The sequence below is a fragment of the Apus apus genome, chromosome 3 (assembly GCF_020740795.1).
Source record: "Apus apus isolate bApuApu2 chromosome 3, bApuApu2.pri.cur, whole genome shotgun sequence".
In the NCBI taxonomy this organism is placed as follows: domain Eukaryota; kingdom Metazoa; phylum Chordata; class Aves; order Apodiformes; family Apodidae; genus Apus; species Apus apus.
The window spans coordinates 93,621,979-93,642,115 of NC_067284.1; the positions used below are offsets into that span (position 1 = coordinate 93,621,979).

At 43.1% G+C, this 20,137-nt stretch overlaps 1 protein-coding gene across 2 annotated transcripts in view; it reads right to left on the reverse strand.

The window, feature by feature from the left end:
• FNDC1 (fibronectin type III domain containing 1) overlaps positions 1–19,664 on the reverse strand; it is a 45,477-nt gene extending 25,813 nt beyond the window's left edge. The window contains exons 1-9 of one of the 2 annotated variants that reach the window (XM_051615518.1): positions 19,463–19,664; positions 17,686–17,784; positions 15,728–15,842; positions 11,900–12,087; positions 11,152–11,259; positions 7,099–7,287; positions 4,103–6,451; positions 2,206–2,333; positions 289–400 (exon numbers count right to left, since the gene is read on the reverse strand). In XM_051615518.1, coding sequence (XP_051471478.1) covers positions 289–400; positions 2,206–2,333; positions 4,103–6,451; positions 7,099–7,287; positions 11,152–11,259; positions 11,900–12,087; positions 15,728–15,842; positions 17,686–17,784; positions 19,463–19,664 — 3,490 coding nt within the window. The remainder of the gene's footprint in view (positions 1–288; positions 401–2,205; positions 2,334–4,102; positions 6,452–7,098; positions 7,288–11,151; positions 11,260–11,899; positions 12,088–15,727; positions 15,843–17,685; positions 17,785–19,462) is intronic. The other variant, XM_051615519.1, reaches the window with a different exon arrangement.
• Between the last annotated feature and the right edge of the window lie 473 nt (positions 19,665–20,137).

Consider the following 20,137-nt stretch of genomic DNA (forward strand, 5'->3'; position numbering starts at 1 on the left):
ACCAATCCTTACTCTGGCTCAGTCCAACTGTCTTTTCTAATGCCAATGCAAGTGGTATGGACTCAGGTGTTTCTTGCTGCCTTGTATTCAGAAGCCCCACAGGATGCCCCAAAGCCACCCCAGGTACAGCAATGTGCTGTCTGCCTAAAGGAGATCTCAGGTACAAGCAACTCCAAATGGCTTGCATGGGACCTGGGGATGCCTGAAGCATTCAACAGTTCAAAGACTTGTACCATGTATATAAAAACTGTAGATTTCTTTTGCTGTAAGAAGTAAGCTGTCACTTACCAACAATTGTACGTCCATCCCCTCCTAATTTCACTCGGAGAGGGTTGCCTTGGGAATCCTGAAGGTATTTTCCTTCAACATTTAACACTAGCCCTCGGTCAAGATCTACAATCTAAAGCAACAGATGGACGCAAATTTAGATAACACAAAAGGAGGTGAAAAAAATTCACAGCAACAGAAATTCTGGGGAAACTGAGATGCTAAGATCAGGAATAGCTACAACAACTACAGACAGATTTTTAAAAGTGAGTAACTAATTGTATGATAATCACTTAAAAAAACCACTGCTGAAGACAGCATTTCCCCAGGAGCTGTCGTCCAGAGTTGCACAGCAACCACATTCATATCACTTTGCTGTAGCTCTCACATGCAAAGGAGCAATTTCCTTATTTTTCTTGGGCTGCACAACTCCTAAGGTGGATTCCCCTAATAATGATCTGAGTATGACCCTGAGTCCTTTTGAAGATGATATTTTAGATTATGTCTACTCATTAAAAAAAACCAACAAAACAAACAAGCAACAAAAACCCCCCAAAAAATGCAACAACAACAAAACACAAAAAAAAAACAAACCCAAGCAATCCCAAAAAACATAGTTTAGATCAAAGCAGTGAAACCGAAGTATCTAAGACTTTAATTGGGGTAGGAGATGGAGGAAAAGCCTCTGTCTCATAAAACAAATCTCTCTGAGAGCTTGGATTGAATTTAAGAGGCAAGTGCAGTTAAAATTCAGTCGTTGTTGCTGTTTCAGCCCAAAACAGCTGAACTGTGTGCTGTTTGAACCTGATTTAACATACACTGAGCCACAGAACATAAAAATGCAAAACATGTTAAATGCTGGGAGGAAACTGGGAAAAGAACATGGGTAGCAGTTCCAGGTTGGCAAGACAGACTTACATTTGGTGCTGGTACATCAGTCTCTGGAGGCCTCCAGGCCCCAGATATTGACACAGATCCTCCTGATTTACAAGGTGTTGGTCCTGCTTGCAGCAATGCCCTCCTCTCATGGGATAGAGAGAGATGCCCCACAGTCTCCCAGGGACCTTTCTAGCCCACTTTCTGGAGACATTTGCAAGGGCTTTGGGCATGCTTTTCAAAAAGCCCCCTTTGAATGTGACATACCTGATGCACTTTTTTATGCTCTTCTAATGCAAACGGTAAGACTGAAGTGCTCATTGATTACATGTCTTTACACGTAATTGGTAGCATGTGAACAGCTCTAATGATGCCAGCAAGGCTGGTCACAGTCTCCTCCTGCTCAATATTTGCACAAATACACACGAAACAACAGTTCCCTCCCTGTGTTGTTGGTTATAAACTAATCAGAAAGGATTTCAAAAGACAAGGTCTGGGCAGGCAGGCACCTAGTGGGGCTTTCCGATCAACGGCATCTGAGCTTTTCTGAAAATACCACTGCAAACATGTCTGTGTGAATGGCAAAATGCCTAAAGATACCTACGTAGCTATATTAAAGCATCGTCACACTTAGGGAGTAACTTTGTGCTTCAATACTCCTGCTCATGATTTAATCTCGAGCGAGACTGGGGGAAGCACTGCTGAGCACGTCCCTCACAGCAGCAACCCTGGGCACTCGCGCTGCGCAGCAGACAAGCCTCAAGTCACTGGGGAGCCTAAGTCCCACTGACTTCGAGGGGAAAAAATTCACTAAATCTAAAACACCAATGCTGCAGTTGAAAATCCAAGCTATCCAGCATTAAATCAGACATTTAAGATGTTCAAATAATGAAATGCAGAATTTGCAATTAGATTTCAATGGAACAGTGGAAACTAGACCACTAAGTATAACCTCACTTTACAGCTTCATTGACTGAGGGCACTGTTCTCCTCTCTTTTTTTAATGAAAATCTAGGTACAATAAAAGGTCAAAGCATCTTGAAATTAGAGAGGTCACCCTACCCACTTTGTTCCTTGAGGGCCATTGATTACTCTCTGTCCACTTGGTTTTCCATTATTACCAGGTAATATTTTTCCATTTCCATTTCCGTTTCCATTTTTTGTTGTAAGATTAGGTCTGCCATTGTAACCTGAAACAAAGAAATAAACACACTATTCTGAAGAAAACTGTGCATACTACAAACCACATTTTAAAATTCAAAGAAATGCATTTTCTGACTGATCCAGACATAAGCAAGAGCAGAAAGAGCCCTCACTACACTCAGAAAGCCAGGCATTTCATTTCTGCTTGGGAGTAACTGTTGTGACACTGTCAGATCCCCACAGCTGATATAAGCATCTGAAATGTTTTTGGTCTTTTTTCTGAAGAAGTTAATACTCGTGGTTTGTTTCTACCATGTTTATTTGGTCTATTTATTCCCTCTTGGTGTTTTAACAAAGCAGGGCAACAGTTCTAGAGGGCACTACAGCTATTAAAATGTTTGTGAACTTTGTAAACATTTGAGGAGTGGTGTGAAGGAGAAAAACATAAATAAACACATCTACCTGTTCAATCCTATCCTTATACAGAGCTGTAGTGATGAACTAAAAGGAGAGGGGATAAGAATTACTTCCTTTGTTGTTGTTTTTTAACCTGTAAAAGGAAGGATTTTCCTTCTCTAGCTGAAAAAACACTGCTACACAGAGACACACTCAGCTCAGAAGTGGCAAAGCAGTGGCACTGAGCTGCAGGCCCCCCAGCCCAGAAAGGGCTCACATCTGAGCTCAGAAATTTTCCTCCAGAAAATATGTGTTAAAAATATATATATATGTTAACTGAAAGAGAAAAAAAAAAAACATTAACTGAACACTTCTTGGCTACTAACTTCCCAATTGCATGGCAAGCAGTAAGAGGGTATCCGACCTGGACAGAGAAATCTGTTATTTCATGCAATACATCTCATCCTTCATGATATTATTTAAGGTTCACTCCCATCTTAAAGCTCTGCAAGCTGGTGGACCTCCACACAACACTGAGTCTGACTAAAGCATAGCAAATACAATATCCCAGCTGCATGGTCCTCACTGTGTAACAAAATATTGTTATCTACATATAGCATAGAATGTATTTATTAAAACATTCTGGTCACTCAATGCTATTTTGGATGTCCATGCATTGAAGGGAGAAAAAACATTTATACCTAGAAATGCCACTGAGACTATCTGAGATCTCCATAGGTGACATGGGGCACCAATAGGTGATGTGCAGTTGACCCTTGGTTCCAGTACCCAGGGTCAGCATTTATGCAACTGAAAAGCAAGCCTCTATCATTTGGGGTAAATCACAGCCATAAAGGTATTAGATGGCCTGCCTGTGATGTGAGCAGTCTTCAACAGGAATGTACAACCCCAAGCTGTCACTTAGAAAAGAGCAAAGTGGCTTAAAAAGTAATTAAAGAAAACAGAATGCCAGGACAACATGAGGAAACACCTTATGGCCTAGGCATGGGCAAGGTAGCACTATATAACCTGCAGAAGCCTTTTAGGAATCCATCTGATGAACAGCAACATACCTGAGAGGTTGTAATATTCTGTGTACAAATGTGCTTTCAGTGAGCATTCAGTGAAGTCATCACTCAACAAGGACACATTGCCCTTTTTCCAATTTAGTACCTAACTCTGTCATCTCCTCTGTGGATCATGAGATCCCGTGCAGATCAGACCATAGGACCAAAGGTCTGGGACATCCCATTACACTGATTAGGCAATGTCCTCAAGAACTGGGTTGCCTGAAAACCGTCAAAATAAAAAGTAATACTCTATACCAAATAACCTGCATTCTGATGGAAGACTTTTCCCCTAACTGCTGATCTTAGGAAAAACACAGTTCAGTGAAATTACTACAACAAAGACAAGATACCTTGTCTATAAGGAGGTCTAGCAAATTGCCGTTGGGAAGGGCTCCGTAGCCTGGAGTTCAGTAGTCGCTGGCGAGGGGACAAAGTGGATGAAGAAACTGTTGGGGTGTGTGTGGTGGTAGATGCAGAAGAACGTGGCCAGACAAAACTTGGTTTATGCTTGTTAGAGGACTGAGTAATTTGTGATGCTATTGTAGAGCTTCCTGGTGATTCAGGAGAAGATATTTTTAATGATGGAATTTCTTCCTTCTCTTCCTCTTCAGAACTTACTTTATGAGGTAGAAGAGTGTCCATAGATTTCCTTTTATTGCTAGTAGTGTCATCATATGTATCTTTGTTACCTCCAGAAAGAGAAGGGGACCATTTTGCTGCTAAAGATGTGAGTTTCTCTTCCACTTCTTTTTGTTCATGTTCACTGTAATAATCATCCTCTTCATTAGAAACTGACTGATGAGATTTAGATGAAGAGGAGGAAGGAACTTTTTGAGGAAGTTCAGCTTTGGACGGTTTTGAGGGCAAAAGGCCATATTTTTTCTCTGTTTGGGACACTGTTCTTGTAGCAACCACTGAACGACTAGGTAATGAAGGACGAGCTTGTCTTGAAGAAGTGGATGACAACCTTGGATTATACTGATTCTCTTTTGCTGTATCACTGGCAGAACTGGAGTCTGGCTGAGTAAGTTTTGGGTTGTGGGAAGGTACCTGAGAACCTCGTTGCTGTTGCTTTGATAGAGATGAACTTGAACTTCCCTGAGAGAAAGGTGCAGATAATCTCCTAGAAGAGGTCACATCTTTAGGAAACACAGAGCGGCTGCTTGCCCTGTCACTGCCCTCTATTACATCCTCATCATCACCTTCCTGTAACTCTTCATTACTCTGGGATGAGACATGCGACGGAAGGCGCCGGCCCCTGGAATGCAGTAAGGAAGGACTCGTGTGTGCTCTCTGTGCAGGTTCTAAGCGGGAGGTCTTCTCTAATGGAAGATGAGAGGGGAATGTCTTTTTAGGCAAAGATACACTTGGTTTTGATCGAGCAAGTGTTTCTTTTACTTCTTGACTGTCCTGCTCTTCAGATTTATGTTTGGAAACAGAAGATTGCAAATGAGAATGCTTTCCTGAAGCAGCTGCTCGACTTTGCTGTTCTGCTGAGTCAGAGTGAGGTGGCTTTTCACTGTGGTGAGAATTAGAATCCACCTGAGAATTTCTTCTCTTGGAAGAGACTGCTGAAGAAGACTGCCTGGAAGAGGGTAGAGAGGGAAATAAGGGGTTTGCATCTCGTGAGTCCTCCCTATAATTCTTATCAATATCCTTTCCATCAGATTTGGCACTGGTGGAGAAGTGAGAGTGAGGAGACGTGTGACCAGAAACAGCAGACCTCGATGAAACTGCCACCGCAGCTAATCTTGAATCCTTCCATGCACGAGAACTGGAGCCTGATTGCAGCCTTGTTTGCTGAGACCTAGAACTGGGCTTTTCTGCTCTGTCCTCTGCTTCTTCACTGTCAAACTCATTATGGCTATCACGAACATGGGAATCTGCTGATTTGGAAGCCAGTTGATGTGAATGACCTAGAGAGCCAGATCTACTGGGATGGCTTGGGACAACCTCATGAGAGACAGCAGGCTGCCGATTTGACGGCAAAGCCAAGTGACTAGGTTCTGAAGTTTTAGAAGACACTTTCACCAGTATGGAGTCTGGCTTTCCTTCCACATTACCTCTAAGATCATGTTTTTTGGCAGGCAGAGGATGGGAAGAGGTTTTAGTAGGCACATTAGTGTTGCTTTGTCTCAGTTGCTTTGTTTCATTATCTGTGTATTCAGGAACAGATGAGGCAGAAGAATGTTGTGCTGATGATGGTAACAGTGCTGGTGGCTCCCGTTTCTCTATGCTCGTCTGCCGTGACACTTCTGATGTATGGGTTCGAAGAGGGGTTCTCCCTGAGGCAAGGACAGGGTGGACTGACCGACCAGGGGACAAGGGTCTAACAATCCTCCTCTGATCCTGGGATTTTGGTGGTATTGTTGGAGTTTCTTGGGAGGAATCATGGCCATCTGTCACTTCAGTGGATTGGAGATCATGTTTCAGCTCACCTGTATTTCTAGAAGGTAACTGAGATTTACTTGTGACTCCTCCTCGGGACAATATTTTATTCTTATATTCAGAAAGAAGACTCTTTTTCTCACTAACACTAGGGGTACGAACAGCTGACTGCTTAGAAGAAAGCGATGGCTGGACTTTTGAAGAAATGGAGGAAGTTTGAGAAGGAGATGAACCAGAACTCCCAGGTTTTTTAGCCTCTGAATTATCTTGTATATTTGTTTGTTGCTGAGCAACTGAATCCTCATGAGCTGCTGGGAAGAAAAAAAAAAAAAGTGTTTATTCATAACTAGAGAAGAAACACAAAAAACTGAATAAGAGAAGAAACCATCCAGAACAAGACAACTTTTGAAAATATGAGACAATAATTATTTCTGTTTTAACCAGCCTATGTGGAATTATTTTAACTTGGGTAAAACTTAGAGCAACTGAAATCAAATATCTAAAAGCAGAAACTGCAACACCGTATCAGTGGAACCAAATCTTCAGCAGACTTTAGCCATGTTGATGGCATGGTGCTGCATTATTCCATCTGAGGCTCTGGCCCACATTCTTAGTTAACTCAGCAAATCTTCTGTCCCCACATCTTTTTGACAAGAAGCAAATGCAAGGATAGGAATAGCACAACCAAACACCCAAAGCACTGTATTTTTTGGCCTTTAGGTAACAAGACCACATAGTGTTTCCATGCAGGAATACAGTATGGTATGCATTTATTTAAAATGTTAAAATGTCCATAAAATGTCCTTTCACATGCTGCAGTAACAGAAACAGTATGAAGGAAGTAAAATCCCGTGGCTTAGACGGAAGCTAAGAAAAGAGCATAAATAAAAGAAAAGAACAACTGGGACCAAGGCAAGAATGGGCAGACTAAGCGATCTGTGCATGGCTTGGTGCTTACCTGCTGGGATGGCAACACTGAAGGCTTTAGACTGAGGACCCGGTCCTCTCCTGTTTGCTGCACGAATTTTGAAAATATAGCGCTCCCCAGCCTGCAGACCATCTATTATGGCTGATGTTGTAGCTCCAGAGTAGGTGATGGACTTTGCTCCAAATGGCTTGAGAGCCGGGGCGTATGAAAGAATGTATTCTGAAATGATTTGGCAGACGGTTGGAAGGAGGAAACTGAAAACAGTCCCGTTTCCAGCAGACAGACTGTATGGGTAGGATGAATTAGAACGTGCATTACTAAAATTAATACACTAGCAATGCACGTTGAGTCAACAGCTGGAGTATAAAGAGAGAGAGATTTATACACATATATGTAGGTAAGTCAAACATTCGTTCATCTTAACAGAAAAAACCAAATCACATCGATGACCTAATGGCTGAGACAGATTATATTAGCTCTACCTTCCTAACATACATATGCAACAATGCCCATCAGAGTGAAGAGTCACCAACAGGAGACAGATGACATCAGTGCATTCCAGAGAAGGTGTGAGGGACATAAGAAAGATACAACATCAACTACTGCATTGCTTGGTGCACTGCAGCAGGAGGCTTTTTTTGTTTCTGGACACCCACAAATATAGGGGAAAAAAAATCAGTCCTCTGAAAAAAAAATAATCAGAAATAACAGAAGAAATCTACAAAGAGAAAATGCACTGTAGGCAGACAACATGTATGAACACTAGCAGAAAATATGCACTGTCCTACTACTTGTGGAAATCTTGTCTGAAAGACGCTACAAATGTTAGGTAGTGCAAATTACTGAATTTAAAATACCCATGCTGGTACGGCTGATGCACCACCAGGAGATTTTAGACTTCCCAAGAGAAAGAGAAATTTTCGACTTCTTGATTAGCTACCAAGATAATTGCAATCAACAACACATGATCCAGAGAAAATTCTGCCAAAACTTAACTTGCTCACAATGGTGGACAACACATAATTGCGTTGCTGACTGTAGCTACGTCCACAGCGAAAAAAAGAATATTAATAATTTGTCTTTCACACAGAAATTATTTGGAAGACAACAAAATGGTTTAGTCACATAATTATTGTTCAAGGCATCAGTATTAAAATCAGGTGACATTATTAGTTACTTTCTTATCTTACATTTCCAACAGAACCTTGACACGGCTATAATTGCACTGTGCTTTAAGATCCCAGTAATGCAAAAGCAGCTCTGCCAGTCCACTGTGGTGAAACTCTACCAGCTCCAAAGGCCATGTACTCATTCCTCAGCAGTGCTGGCGCCTGAGTGGCATACCCATGAAAACACCAAAGCACTTACTTTAATCTTGGGAACAGTATTACTGCAGTCACACGTAAGTGTTTCCAGCTGAGTCTTTGCTTAGAGGGGTTTTAGTTACAACCCACAGGCCAGCAGGTAAAATTCATGCCTGGATGATTGAGATCTTACTCAGAAAATATAATTCTACCAGGAAATAACAGCACTGCACGTTGCCAAATGGTAGCAACAGCACACCCATCCCACAAAATCAAAATCTGTCACACTGTGCTTAACTAAAGCTGAGGTCAAACACGACTGCAGGGAGAGCAACCAAGGTCTTGTTGCCACTTAAGAAATTCACTCTGCTCTCACCTTTCAGTTTACTGTGGCACCTGTGCTCTATGCTAGCTTTCTGGATGGAGAGAAATTTCATCCATTGTAGGCATAACGAGAAGACTTCCCATTACACTCCCAAGGAGTGTAGGTAAGATCTCAGCCATGTGCAGGCTTCTTTTTCTTTTCAATCCTCTGCAAGAGGCACAGGTATCAGACCGAAAGAGGATTTTGAAAATAAATTCCAAGGGCTGCCAAATTTATCTCTCTACAACAAGAATCATGTAGTTTCTTTTGAAATTACAAGAGCATTTGGTGACAGGACAAGGGAGAACAGTTTCAAACTGGAAGAGGGTAGATTTATATTAGACAACAGGAATAAACTCTTCACTGTGAGGGTGACAAAACACTGGCACATGTTGCTCAGGGAACATGTGGATGTCCCCTCCCTGGAAGTGTTCATAGGCGAGGCTGAACTGGGCTTTGAGCAAGCTGGTCTAGTGGCAGATGTCCCTGCCCATGGCAGGAGGTGTGGGAACAGATTATCTTCAAGGTCCTTTCCAACCAAAACCATTCTACAAAACACCATAACACTTGAGCAGTCACAGTGCCATGACGGGAAAACTCTAGAATATAACACTTTTTTTCTGAAAATGAGCCCATCTTCCCTGGATTAAGAGCTAAGACATGCGTAGGTCTTAAAAATAAAGAAAAAAATGAATATTATTTCATACATTAAATTTATAAATTCAATTAAATGCAAATGCATTTAATGCTCAGTAACACCAGTACCTCTGCTTTAATTGCAGAGGCACCGGTGTTACTTATGGTAATTCTCAAATGGCTACTGGAGGGCATTTTCTCCCACTACTTTAATATGTGGTATAAATATACAAAAGGACAGCGTTGAAAAACAAAAGAATCAAAAGACAAAAATTTCTGATTCCCATGTGCTATTAAAATGACTATGAAGTGCTAATTCAGTGTTTTCATTTAGCCAGTACAAATGTCTTTTTTGTCATTTATTTGGTTTAAAAATAAGACCCCTCATGTAATACTTCATACTCAAGGAAAACAATGATATATTAGACACATATAAGCTTTCAGCCCTTAAATATCAGGTATCATTAAAATTATTGCCTTAGATGAATCATCTAAAGAGCAGCAGACAAAAAACAGACAAAGGTCTACAGACTGCTCAAAATTAGAAACAGATTTGAAATTTCAGATAATGTCCCTGCATGACCCTAGTTTAAAAAAATAATAATACTTGGACACAATTGTAGCTCCATTGAAGCAATTGGCAAGACTCCTGCTGACTTCAAAGAGGAAGGAATTCCACCACTGCCTTGAAGAACACAAAAAGTAGGTCTTGTATGCAGACACTTTCCTCTAGGCCACAGGTTTTTTAAATCCTGAGATGCTACAGTGCTGATAAGGCACCTTCAGAAACATTTTAACTCGAGAACACAGTCACGTCAACCACTGGAGAACTGAATCAGCCAAAAAATCAGCCTGTTCACTTCCAGAGAGAAAAAAGGAAAAAAAAAATATCCCAGAAAGTTGTTTGTTGTTTTTTTTTTAAATCCTATGTAAGTAAATAGCCACTGATAAATTAGCCTTATAACTATGTACAATAATGATAGAATCACAGAATGGCTTGGGTTGGAAGGGACCTTAAAGATAACCTAGATCCAGCCCCCTGAATGAGCAGGGACACCTCCCACTAGATCAGGTTGCTCAAAGCCTCATCCAACCTGGCCTTGAATCCCTTCCAAGGATGCAGCTTTCACAACTTCTCTGGGTGACATGTTGCAGTGTCTCACCACCCTCGTAGTGAAGATTTTCCTCCTAATGTCTAACCTAAATCTCCCCTCTTTCAGTTTTAATCCATTTTCCCTTGACCTCTTGCTACAAGCCCTTGTAAAAAGTCCCTCCCCAGCTTTCCTGGAGGCCCCCTTCTGATACTGGAAAGATAATGCTATAGTGCAAAAGGCTTATGCATGACATCTATTGAAATAATTATTTATGCTTGCTTCTTAAACTGAGGCTTTCCTTCTGCCATAAACTAGAAATAAAATGCAACATAAACCCACTCACTTTCTTGGCAACTACCCAACTAATCCTTTTTTGCATAATTGCTGCAAATCCTTTAGGAACCTTCCTTCTTGAGCTCTATTTCAACCTGCCTTCTAATGGAAGAAGACATATGTGTGCACATGCGACACCCTAGGAAGCTCTGTGACATCCCAGGCACACAGTGGCGATGGCTTCCCAGCGGCAGTGCCGAGATGCTGGGTTGGAAACAAGAAAATCTTGCTTGGGTATAAGTCTTTAACAAGTGAAAAAATCCTGACAGCCAGGGGTTCCAGCTTGCTGCTCAGCCTGGCTTCAAGAAGACCTGCTCCTTGAGGGGGTTAAAAACTGACAGTGATGACTTACCTTTGACTTTTCCTTCACTCTCTGGGAGAGCATCCCAGGATGCCGCTACAGATGTTGGTTTGCCCTTTAATGGCCAAACATCCAAATTTTCAGGGGCAGTGGCAGGAGCTGTGAAACAGCCATATACAGGAGAGGCAAGTAAGAAAAGTTGATCTACACAGCATATACCTTTTGCTCTTCTCATAGCAGAAATTCATATGTGGCTGTTTCAAAGATAAATGTAAAAAGCACACGTGGTCCATGCGTGCCTGTATTATATCTCTGTATCAGACTTCTGTAATGAAATTTCCTTCCATACTTTTAGGAACATGTTGTCTGCAGAAGACTGCTAGTGTGGCTTAGCTGGAATAATGTGGTAATTCAGTTGTTATGGACCACCTCCCTGTACCAAAGGGACCTTGTGGCTTCTCATTGGTGAAGGCAGAAAGATTTAAAATTTCTACACACAGAGAGGGACAGCAACCAGGATTCACCTCCAAAGGAAAAGGCAAGTACAGCTGCAGGGGTCAAAGCTGCTTACCCATCCCCCCAAAATACCCAATTCACCTTCCACTGTTCTCATCGTGCTGCACGAGCAGCCCTGATGTGCTCTCCAGGGCATTGCTGCAGACAGCAGGAACAAGGGTTTTCCCAAGTTCCCAACTCTCTGCCCTAGGAACCAATTATTCTGTCTTTCCCTCAGGTCAGCTGTGTCTCACAATTTAATCCCTAAAACCTGCATCACCCCAAGGACCTTTTTAATACGCACCTGCCTCTGGAGTCCGTTGGTAAACAGACACGCTCCACTTCCCCTCCTTTTCTCCCTCCAAGATTTGGACAGCAAACTCATACACAGTGTCTGGCAGCAGATTCTCCACCAGTGCCCGCCGGTTGGACACCTGCTTGTAATCCCACCTTGCTGACTCCCCCTTTTCCCGATAGCGAACATTGTATTGCCTGGGACCAGAAACACAGAAAAATAAGAATTCACATGTCAAAATCTAGCATTAGCAGAACCAGAGAGGGATGGGGCTGCTTTCCCTTTGCCTAGTCTGCTGGGGCTTTCTTGGGAAACTACCAAAATGCAAACAACAAAATCCCACCACCACCACCAGCCAGCATCTTTTAAGAATCTGCCTTCCACTAACGGATTCTGATTGCATTCACCCCAAGGGATGGATCACTCTTTCCAGCCTCTCACTCAAAACCCCCCTGCCCTGGGAGGAAGTCACAAGGCTTTCTGAACCAAGCCAGGGGTCTCAGGAGGCTCCAGGCCACCATCCCACCACCCCACAGCCATGAGCATGGCCAGATGGCTGGGAGCCCCTCATTCCCAGAGCAGTGCTGGCAGCTCGCTTGCCATGTATCTGCCCAGATGATCGCTTCCACAAGGAAATTGAGAACATGTAAAATTACCACTTCTCCTGCTGTGCCCCTGGGGGTACTTCAGCCCCAGGTTGACAGCTCTTCACTGTTACCAGGCTGAGCAACACAATCCAGCACTTTGAGGTTCTCGGCAGCTTCCAGCCCATTTCTCTGTTTATTTTTGGTCTCCAACTGCTGCAGCACACTGCTGCCAGCCAAGCTCTCCTGACAATGGGAGACCCCAACCCAATCAACCTCTGCTGTGCAGGGCTTCTGGAGGATCAGCAGATGCAGAGGCTCTGACAGGTGTCATTTCTGTTGCAGAGAGATGTTTCCCTCACCCACAGTACGGGTGGTCTCAAAGCTTCAGTCTGTTCCAACAATCCAACTCAGCACCTTGCCTCTGCCTCTCTGAGGTCTGTGCCCCATCCCCACCTCTTCTTTCCCCATGCAGGCATAAGGATTTGCCAAACACGATGGCATACCAGCATTTGAATAGCAAAAAAAAACAGTCCCTGGTTGGTACTTGACAACAATCAGAAGGGATCTAGACCCATGTAGTCCAGTGCTTACACAGAACTCTACATAGCAGAGACCAGGGCACAAGGAGGGAAGGAGGGGATATCCCCCCACGTCCACCCACGTCAGGTTTCTGTTCTCTTCTGTAAAGCATGTCCTGTCAGCCACTGCCATAAGTAGGGATATGCATATTCCTACAACCTAAGCTAAATGATTCCCCAATTATAATTAAATAAATGCAAAAGCAATTGGTAGTGAGTTGGCAGCAGTTCTCCTTTAATCATAGAATCATAGAATCCTAGGGGTTGGAAGGGACCTCGAAAGATCATCTAGTCCAACCCCCCTGCCAGAGCAGGGTCACCTAGAGTGCATCACACAGGAAGGCGTCCAGGTGGGTTTTGAATGTCTCCAGAGAAGGACACTCCACAACCTCTCTGGGCAGCCTGTTCCAGTGCTCTGTCACTCTCACAGTAAAAAAATTTTTTCTGATATTCACCTTAAACCTCCTATGCTCCAATTTGTATCCATTACTCCTTGTCCTATCACTGGTCATCACTGAAAAAAGCTTAACTCCATCTTCTTGACACTCACCCTTTACGTATTTGTAAACATTGATGAGGTCACCCCTCAGTCTCCTTTTCTCCAAACTAAAGAGACCCAGCTCCCTCAGCCTTTCCTCATAAGGGAGATGTTCCACTCCCTTAATCATCTTTGTGGCTCTGCGCTGGACTCTTTCAAGCACTTCCCTGTCCTTCTTGAACTGAGGGGCCCAGAACTGGACACAATACTCCAGATGTGGCCTCACCAAGGCAGAATAGAGGGGGAGGAGAACCTCTCTTGACCTACTAACCACACCCTTTCTAATATACCCCAGGATGCCATTGGCCTTCTTAGCCACAAGGGCACATTGCTGGCTCATGGTCATCCTCCTGTCTACCAGGACCCCCAGGTCCCTTTCACCCACACTGCTTTCCAGCAGGTCAGCCCCCAACCTGTACTGGTGCATGACATTTTTCTTCCCCAAATGCAAAACTCTACACTTGCCCTTGTTAAACTTCATCAGGTTTTTCCCCGCCCAAGTCTCCAGCCTGTCTAAGTCTCTCTGAATGGCAGCACAGCCTTCTGGTGTGTCAGCCACTCCTCCCAGCTTGGTGTCATCAGCAAACTTGCTGAGGGTACATTCTGTACCCTCATCCAGGTCGTTGATGAAGATATTGAACAACACCGGTCCCAGTACCGACCCCTGAGGGACTCCACTAGTCACAGGCCTCCAACTAGATTTTGCCCCATTGACTACAACTCTCTGACTTCTTCCTTTCAACCAGTTCTTGATCCACCTCACTGCCTGATCATCAAACCCATACTTGATCAACTTATCTACAAGGATGCTGTGGGAGATGGTGTCAAATGCTTTACTGAAATCAAGATAGACCACATCCACCGCTCTACCATCATCTATCCACCTAGTAATTTCCTCATAGAAGGCTATGAGGTTAGTCAAACATGATTTACCCTTGATAAAACCATGCTGACTGCTCTTGATGAGCCCCATCTCCTTGATATGTCTAGAGATAGTGCCAAGGACAAGTTGTTCCATCACCTTTCCAGGGATGGAGGTGAGGCTGACCGGTCTATAGTTACCCGGGTCCTCCTTCTTGCCCTTCTTGTAGACTGGTGTGACATTTGCTATCCTCCAGTCCTCAGGCACCTCTCCAGTTACCCAAGACTTACCGAAGATGATGGAGAGTGGACTAGCAATGACCTCCGCCAGCTCCCTCAGCACCCTTGGATGCATTTCATCCGGACCCATCGATTTATGGATGTCCAGATTACGCAACTGATCCCTAACCCAATCCTCGTCTACCTGGGCAAACTCCTCCTTTATCTTGACTTCTACTGGGGCTATATGAAACTGGGGCTCATGGGGAAAGCCTGCAGGAGTAAAGACAGAGGCAAAGAAGGCATTCAGCACCTCTGCCTTCTTTAAATCCTCTGTCACCAGGGCACCCACCTCATTCAGCAGTGGGCCTATATTGCCTCTGGTGTTAGTTTTGTTGGCTATGTATTTGAAAAAGCCCTTCCTATTGTCCTTAACCCGACTTGCAAGGTTAAGTTCCAAGGAGGCCTTAGCTTTCCTACTTGCCTCCCTACATTCTCTGACAACAGTCCTATATTCCTCCCAAGTAACCAGCCCCTCCTTCCATGATCTATGGATTTTCCTTTTCCATTTGAGTTTGCCCAGCAGTTCCTTTTTTAACCATGCTGGTCTCCTAGCTCCCTTACTAGATTTTCTACCCATTGGGACACACTGATCCTGTGCTTGCAAGAAGTGGTCCTTGAATGTTGTCCAGATATCTTGAGCCCCTTTACCTTCTAGCGCTCTGTCCCATGGGACTTCCCTTAACAATTGATTGAGGAGGCCGAAGTTTGCTCTGTGGAAGTCCAGGGTTCTGGTCCTGCTGGGTATTCTGTTCCTCCCACACAGGATCCTGAACTCCACCATCTCGTGGTCACTGCAGCCAAGGCTGCCATTGACCACCACTGCTTCAACAAGGCCCTCCTTGTTGGTGAGCACAAGATCCAGCAGCGCTCCTCTTCTCGTCGGCTTATCCACCATTTGCATTAAGAAGTTGTCGTCAATGCACTGGAGGAACCTCCTAGACTGTGAAAGGCTTTAGTATGTGTTCAGAGAAGAAAACAGAGGGCTAACTACCTATTTGCTGCAACCTTCCGTTTTTCATACAGTGGGTCTGTCCAAGACATGAGCACAGACTGAGAGGACATAACTCGAACAGTAACATCTTGTGCCACCTCCACCTCTTCCTCCTCTGAAATGGCAAAACAAAATAACACATCAACAAGATGGAAGTTCTCATAAAAAACAGTAACTGTCTTCAACTGATGTTATAATACGCACACCACACGAATACAAATACAGCAGTAACAGAAAACAAAGTACACTGACTACTGATGGTATCACATGGAAATATTATTTCTTCTGTTAGTTGGCTGCTTACAAGACCAGAGTACCAATATATTCTGCAGTCTTTCAATGTTCTACCAGTCCCCAAACAGTTACTTGCAGCAAATGTCTTATTAACATACTGACATTCATGGTTTCTGGCAAACTCACTGCTAGAGCTGCCTGGAAAGCAGAAATATTGCCTTATGAAAAATTCTGACATTTAAAAAGTTTGTTTCATTTTAAGGGGCAGTAGAACCAGGGACTGTCAAAAATCCTTCACAAGGGACAATTCCTGCATATTTTACATTTTTGAGTGCTTCAAACAGGTTGGTTGAATTCAGCTCTTCCGTTTTTCACGGTATACAAGACAAAAATTTAAAAGTTTAAAAAAAAAAAGAAAAAAGAAAACATTGAAGTGGGCTGTTTTGACATATCAGAATATATTTTGCAAATAATTTATAAAACTTTGAAATTAAGTGAAACTAATTTAATTGTGTTGAGGTTTTTAATTTTTATTAGGTTCCTTTTTCTATCTGTCCATCAAAGTTTTTCCAGTCTAGTCTACACACTGCCCCAAGAAAGATTTATGACTCTTCCTATGAGTGTCACAGTAACCACTCCCAAGTCTTCCAGAGGTACAGAATGCACCAGGCACAACCCTCCAGCCCAAGTTTTACAGAAGAGTAACACTGGAAAAATACTGATGTCTCGGGAAAGGAAAGGGGCCAGTAAACTCTGGAGTACAATTTTATTCACTAGGGACCTTAATCGTGCATGAGCAAAGTCCAAGGTAAGATTGTCCTTCTCTTCAGTGCATGGCAAGCTGCCCCAAAACCCAGCACTGCCCACACAGTAGGCAGGCAGCAAGGAAGCATGCTTCACTTCTTCCAACCAGGTTTCTAATGTAGAGGGTTCTCAGACAATTCCAGGTTTTCTAAGCCAAACAGCTACTACACAGAAGTGTCTGAGAAGACTCAGTTACTACACACAAGTGGTTTAGGGGACATATTCACAAAGTTTTGCAATAGGAGCACCTTGAAGAGAGACAGTGAGCATGAGAAGTGGATGGCATCACCTCCCCAGAAAAGGTGTGAGGTGGGATTTCAATACACCATGATTCCCAGTTCTGACAAAGGTGCTCTCTATCACCAAAACACTCTGCCACTTCCATGGCATTCTCATAGCAAGTCGAGGGAGTGAGAAACCGGTGCTGGCATGGAGATGATTCAGAAACTTGCTCATCCTTTTTAACCTTGGCAGCAGTATGTAACACCTTCTTTCCAAAAGAAAGTAAAAAGTTTTGCTGACCAGATTTAGGCTTCTGGAAAGGGGGCAGAGATCTGAGAAGAAGGCATATTGTTGTGGAGATCCTGGCTTTGATTTAATCAAGTCTGCTCATGTGGCTATGGCCATGCCATAATGTTTGCCAATAGCCTCAGAGGAGGAGATTAAAAAATAATAAAACACAAAAAAAAGAACCAAAAAATGCAAGAAGAAAAGCCCAACCAACCATGTTGTAGAGTTGTATCACTTTATTAATCCTGCTTGAATTAGAGAAGCAATTGGAGACATCCAGCAAGCTCTTTAACACACAGAGAAAAACTTAGTAGCTCCAGCACCAAAAGACTTGAGTCTAAAAATCACAAAGCCATCTCATTGCATTCAAATGTCTCCATGAATTGACAGCAGATGTGGAGGAAACATACCTGTGACTTTCCTTTTAGCTAAAGATGACCTATAGACAGGCTGGCTCCGTCCTTGGGAGCTCCTCGATGGCAGTGAAACCACATGAACTGATTCGGAGGCTGTAAACGTGGGGGGCAAATACAGAGGCATTTCTGTAACTTTTTTCATTGCAAAAAAACCAAAACACCTGTCTCTTCAGGTAGAGCTCTATTTTATTATTTCCTGAGATAGTGCTTTGAAAGGTAGTTTATTTAGATACATAGCATTTATATCAGAGATTTCAATTTGCATGCAGTAAGAAAAGTAAAGGTATTTTAGAAACAGGAAAGCAAATTATTAACATGAAAAGACCATTACAAGAGTGATACAAGAGAACAGGAGTTCTTCTCCTGGTAATTTGACATTTTAAAAGTCTCCCTCTTTATAAAAAAAATAATATAAAAGTAACTAAAACAAGAAATAGATGCTGAAAATCATATTATGCAGTATTTATCATCAAGATTAAGTTCCTTATTGAACTCCCACTAAATCTGTGTACTGCCTGGACAGGCTCTCAGCCTGCACAGTAGCAGTACATGCTGAGCATCAAACATACAGGGGAGCATCTTCCACACACATCTCAACCCTGACACCTCAGCACAGATGCCAGAGCAGCCCCTTCATAAGCAGTGCATAGAAAGATAAAAATTTGAGGGATACTAGAGAAGGGATGAGAAGTAAGAGATTCATGGTAGGAGAAGGTGAAATAACTGCTAAAGGTGACTGCAGAGTTGTCTCTCTTTGGACTGATGGAGACAAAGATGTGCATTTATTACAAAACCCACAAAGCAGAAGAGGAAATACACATTTACACAGCAAAGCCATCTGTGATTTTGGAATCATCACCCACTTTATAACCCAAGACCGGATCATCTACGGGACAGGCTTTCAGCCTACAGGACAGATTTTGAGAGAAAGAAGCCAAACCTTGAGCAAACACACCAAAACAACAAAGAGCAGCTGAAGCCTGAAGGAAGAGGGTCAAAGCAAGGCTCATGTGTGCAGACCTAGTGCCTGCTCAGGTGAGAGGACTTCAGGCAGCAGGACAGAGACAGCTCTGCCACTACACAGGCAAGCAACACAAATGGTGCAACGGGAAATGCTCAGTCTCTGGGGAGATAAAGCTGTTGCAAACCCCACTGCTATCATTAGATGGGAAATTCTTTATATCAAGGGCACACAATTGAGAGCACAAGCGCAAATGGCTATGGTATGGCAGGGAGCACAGAAGAGAACAGCCTGACTATCTCAGGAGCTCGTAGTGACCAGGACATCATGAAGAAACTGGAGAGAACATGGACATAACAGTGTAACACTGTAGTTCAGAACCCATGAAACAGCCTTACTGGTTAACATGGATACATTTAATGAAAGCATTACTTTTTTTCTCTGCTGTCCTGAAAAAACATAGGGGCACAAATTGTAAGAAGAGGACAAGGAACAGCAGATTAAAGAGCAGCTCCACCACATGCAATGAGAATCTGAGCTAAGCCTCTTCTCCCCAGCCCCTCCCTCTATTAATATGAGCAACTCGCACGTGGTGTCTTTTTAATGCAGCATCAGGTTCTGCTACACTTTCTACCCTGGTCATCATGTCAAGAACACACTAGAAAATGCAATTATAGTGAGCATTTTCACTTACAAGAAGAAGTTATTTTGATGGCTACAACACCACGTGATCCGTGACCACCCAGCAGCCACGGGGGATTAGAGAAGCGTGCTGTTTCAGCTGGATGCTACCAGGGAAATCTGACTCACCCAGTTTTCTCGCTTCCTGGTTTTGCCGCTCCTGCGGCAGGGGAGCGTAGCTCATCCTTCGGCTGCTCTCTCCGTACCCACGGAGGTAACCCTGGGATCTGCTCTGTGGACCCCTGAGACCTGCTCCATAAGGTGGCTTCCACCGAAAAGATAACTTGCCATCAGGAGACTGGGCGCGCACTCTCAGAGGTCTGTTTGGCATGTCCTTCTCTTCAAAAAACAAGCAAACACACAAAACCCATCACAGTTATTATGAAACACGTGACATACAACAGTCTGCATATGTCTGTTGCAAGCACATCTATTAAATTACATCAGAATAAAGGGCATAACTTTATAATTTTTTATTAATTTCCCTATACAACCCAAGTGCAGTAACAAATTTTCCAAGTGGGATGTAAAATATTCAAAAGTATCTTTTCCCAGGCTCTTCAGACAGACCAGTGCAAGACACCACAAGTGAAAACATATCATAATGCAAGGAACCTTGCCAGAAACTGGGGATGCCTTGTAGCTTTCCAGTTTAATCTCTTCCTTTTTTCTTTTATTTTAAGTCCCCCTTCCCTAGTTTAGGCACACCAGTACATGATTCTTTTGGCAAATGCTAACTATTAGTGTAAAATGAAGCACAGAACTGTTTCACTATTTTTAAACTTCCTTTTAGAAAGTAACCCA